Source organism: Lactuca virosa, chromosome 8, assembly GCF_052849685.1.
Source record: "Lactuca virosa cultivar CGN04683 chromosome 8, Lactuca_virosa_CGN04683_v6, whole genome shotgun sequence".
In the NCBI taxonomy this organism is placed as follows: domain Eukaryota; kingdom Viridiplantae; phylum Streptophyta; class Magnoliopsida; order Asterales; family Asteraceae; genus Lactuca; species Lactuca virosa.
Genome location: NC_136433.1, coordinates 276665257 through 276668350, shown reverse-complemented (window position 1 = coordinate 276668350; position 3094 = coordinate 276665257). Strand labels below are relative to the sequence as shown.

The 3094-nt window shown below is 27.5% G+C and overlaps 1 protein-coding gene across 1 annotated transcript; it reads right to left on the bottom strand.

Moving 5' to 3' along the window:
- Positions 1–1997: 1997 nt before the first annotated feature.
- LOC145131544 (protein FAR-RED IMPAIRED RESPONSE 1-like) lies at positions 1998–3094 on the bottom strand. The gene is made up of 4 exons (XM_079066219.1): positions 2776–3094; positions 2634–2695; positions 2538–2540; positions 1998–2417 (listed from the first exon to the last, which is right to left on the bottom strand). Exons 1-4 carry the CDS (start codon positions 3092–3094, stop codon positions 1998–2000), a joined length of 804 nt encoding a protein of 267 aa, XP_078922345.1.

Sequence of the window (3094 nt, the reverse complement as noted above, 5' to 3'; positions counted from 1 at the left end):
ATGTATATTCAACATTGTCTGATGAAAGAAAGTATAAAAAATTCAAGGAGAACTTTCATGACAGCACTGATGGGTACAAAAAAATATTGAACATTAAAGATATTGACATGGTATGTTAACTAAACTTTTTTTGTATATATTTTGTCAACAAAATACTTACCATTATATAAATAAAAACAGGTATTCTTTCCAGTTGTTAGAAGTGCTCACATTTTTTTGATTGTCTTCAACTTAAAGAAACCATCACTTGAAATTCTCGACAACGGTGCAGTTAAGGGCGATTATGAAGGGAAATATGGAGTAAAATTGAAACCTTTGGTAAGTACCCAATTCACAACAACATATAAGAACCAAATTATTACATATCTAACTTTTATTTTATTTTATGATCAGAAAAATTTGTTTGTGAGATACTTGAAAGAAATATACCATCCAATAGCCAATGCCATCTCAAAAGAAAGTATCACACCCCAAAGACTTTAAATGCCATGGAGAATAGTTAAAAACAAAGTTGATTGTGGGGTCTTTGCAATGAGACATATGGAGACCTATATGGGACAACCAATCTCAAAGTGGAAACCAGGTCTTCATAAAGAAAGTGCAATTCAACAAACTACTTTAGAGAAGCTCAGGAAAAAGTATGCACACCGAATACTAACTTCTGAAATTAACATGTTGAAGGCTAAGGTGTTGGATCTTGCTGGAAAATATCAAAATATGGAATTCAAAGTGCGTACCGCTCATGCATACAAGGCTATGCAAACATTTCAAAAAATGTTAAAAGAATATTGATGATTGGTAGTAATGAAATGTGATGATGTAGAACAGTTTACGTTGAAGTTGAACGAATTTGGAGGACATGTAAGTTTAAATAGTTTGTGAAATGCTTATGAACAGCTTTTATTATCTTCTGTTGAATGATTATGTAATACAAACAAGTTTCCTTATTTTTGTTAGTTTTTCTTATTCAAATATTATCAAAATTTATTTCTATTTATTCATAAATGAATACCAATATGATATATTCATTTATCATTAAGTTAGAAGTCATATGTCAGTATAACAAAGTTCATATATGAATATAACAAAGTTCAGATATCAAAATGTGGAATTCAAAGTGCGTACAACTAATGCATATAAAATAGTTTTTGTTGAAATGTGATGAAATATAAAACAATTTTTTTTGTTGAAGTTGAATGATTTTGGAGGACATGTAAGATGGTTCTGTGAAAGAAGTTTTAGATCGTTTCCTAAATGTTATTGAACATCATTTAAATAGTTTGCTATGTAATAGAAACAAGTTTGCTTATTTCTATTTATTCATAAATGAATACCAATATATCCATTTAAGTTCAGATATGAATATAACAAACTTCAAATATGAATATAACAAACGTCATATATGAATATAACTTATTTATTACTATAGTAAAATTTACATATTTGTATTCATTTATGGTATATTCATTTATCAATTTTATTTAAGTTTAATCATAATTGAATACAAACATGATATATTCATTTACCTTTAATATGTAAATAATAACACCTTCAATGATAAATGAATCCACATATTATCTATTCATTTATGAGTAATTTACTATATAAATATAACTTATTTTATAGTAATTTAAAAAACAAATATGATATATTCATTTAAAAAAACATATATTTCAACATATCAATTTACCATATCAATATAAATGTGTATTATTCATACATGAATATTATTGTTTATTGTTTTTATCTGCATATATTCATAAAATGAATAAAACCAAAAAACATAAAAGTAATCCCTAACTGTCTTTTGCTGATTGAGCAGTTCCAACTCTTTCTGGACACGTACATAAATTGTGTGGAACTCCTTTTCCACATCCTGAACACATTCTATGTTCTTTTTTAAAATTTTCATATGCTACTGTACCTGCACTTGGAATTCTTTTCTTGATTCCAGAACCTTTGTTGCTTTGAACTTCAGGAACATGAATATTAATCTCTTATGGAATAGGAATAGTAACACCCAAAAGCTTGCATACGACTTCACCATTTGTCTTGCTTTTCAATCCAACAGATATATAATCACTCTCAAATTCCTTCAACAACATTTGTTGTTTCTCAGCAAACAAAGCCAATTTCTTTTTGTCATCTCTTACAATATCTAAACATGATTCAAAACTATAATATGAATCATTGACTAGCTTCACATTCTCACAATCCCCTGAATCAGATTGAAAAGAACTAAAACGATAATTTCTTGATATCACATCCTTTCTCCAACTTTTCAAAATGTACCTTTCAGGAATTTCTTTAACACTACATCTCATCATTATTGTAAAAGCATGTATGCATAAAACACCCATACGCTTAAAATGTTCACAACTGCAATTTAATTCTTTCTCTTCAACTTTTATTTCAACCTGATACAAAAACATAATAAAAAAAATGAAAAAACAATTTCAACAAAATTTACACATTTATATTCATATATGAATATTCATATCAACACTCATATGTAAGTATTCATATATAAATATTACAGTCTAATCATATACAATAATACATATTCATATATGAATATTCTCATATTCATATATGAATACTATTATATTTTTCATAAAAAACTAGTAAATTACCTTAAATTCATTTTTAAATTTGCTTTTACTGTTGTGTTGCACAATGTAAACTTCCCAACCATCTTAAATACCAACATATGAGTATGTACAAAAAAAAAACATGCTTTATATATTTCTTTTTGCACCTCAAAAAATAATGTACTTGTATAAACCTTTGATGCTTGTAGTTCTATTTCTGGAGGTGTTTGTATTTTATATGATGCTTTCTTTGATGCCTTATCAAACTCTCGTTGAGTATTCATTTGCTTTTGAATGTCAGTGTCGTAATTCATCATGAAATTCAAAAGTAAATTCCCACTTTCCGAGTATGTATTAAAGAATGAATTCATACTCTCTGACCTCGACGTAGTCTTCAGCAACCCACACATTGGAATATCACTAAAATATCCAGGTATCCATGAATCACGTTTTGTAAACATGTCTTTAAACCATCTTGTGTCTTCAAGATTGAATTTCGTCAT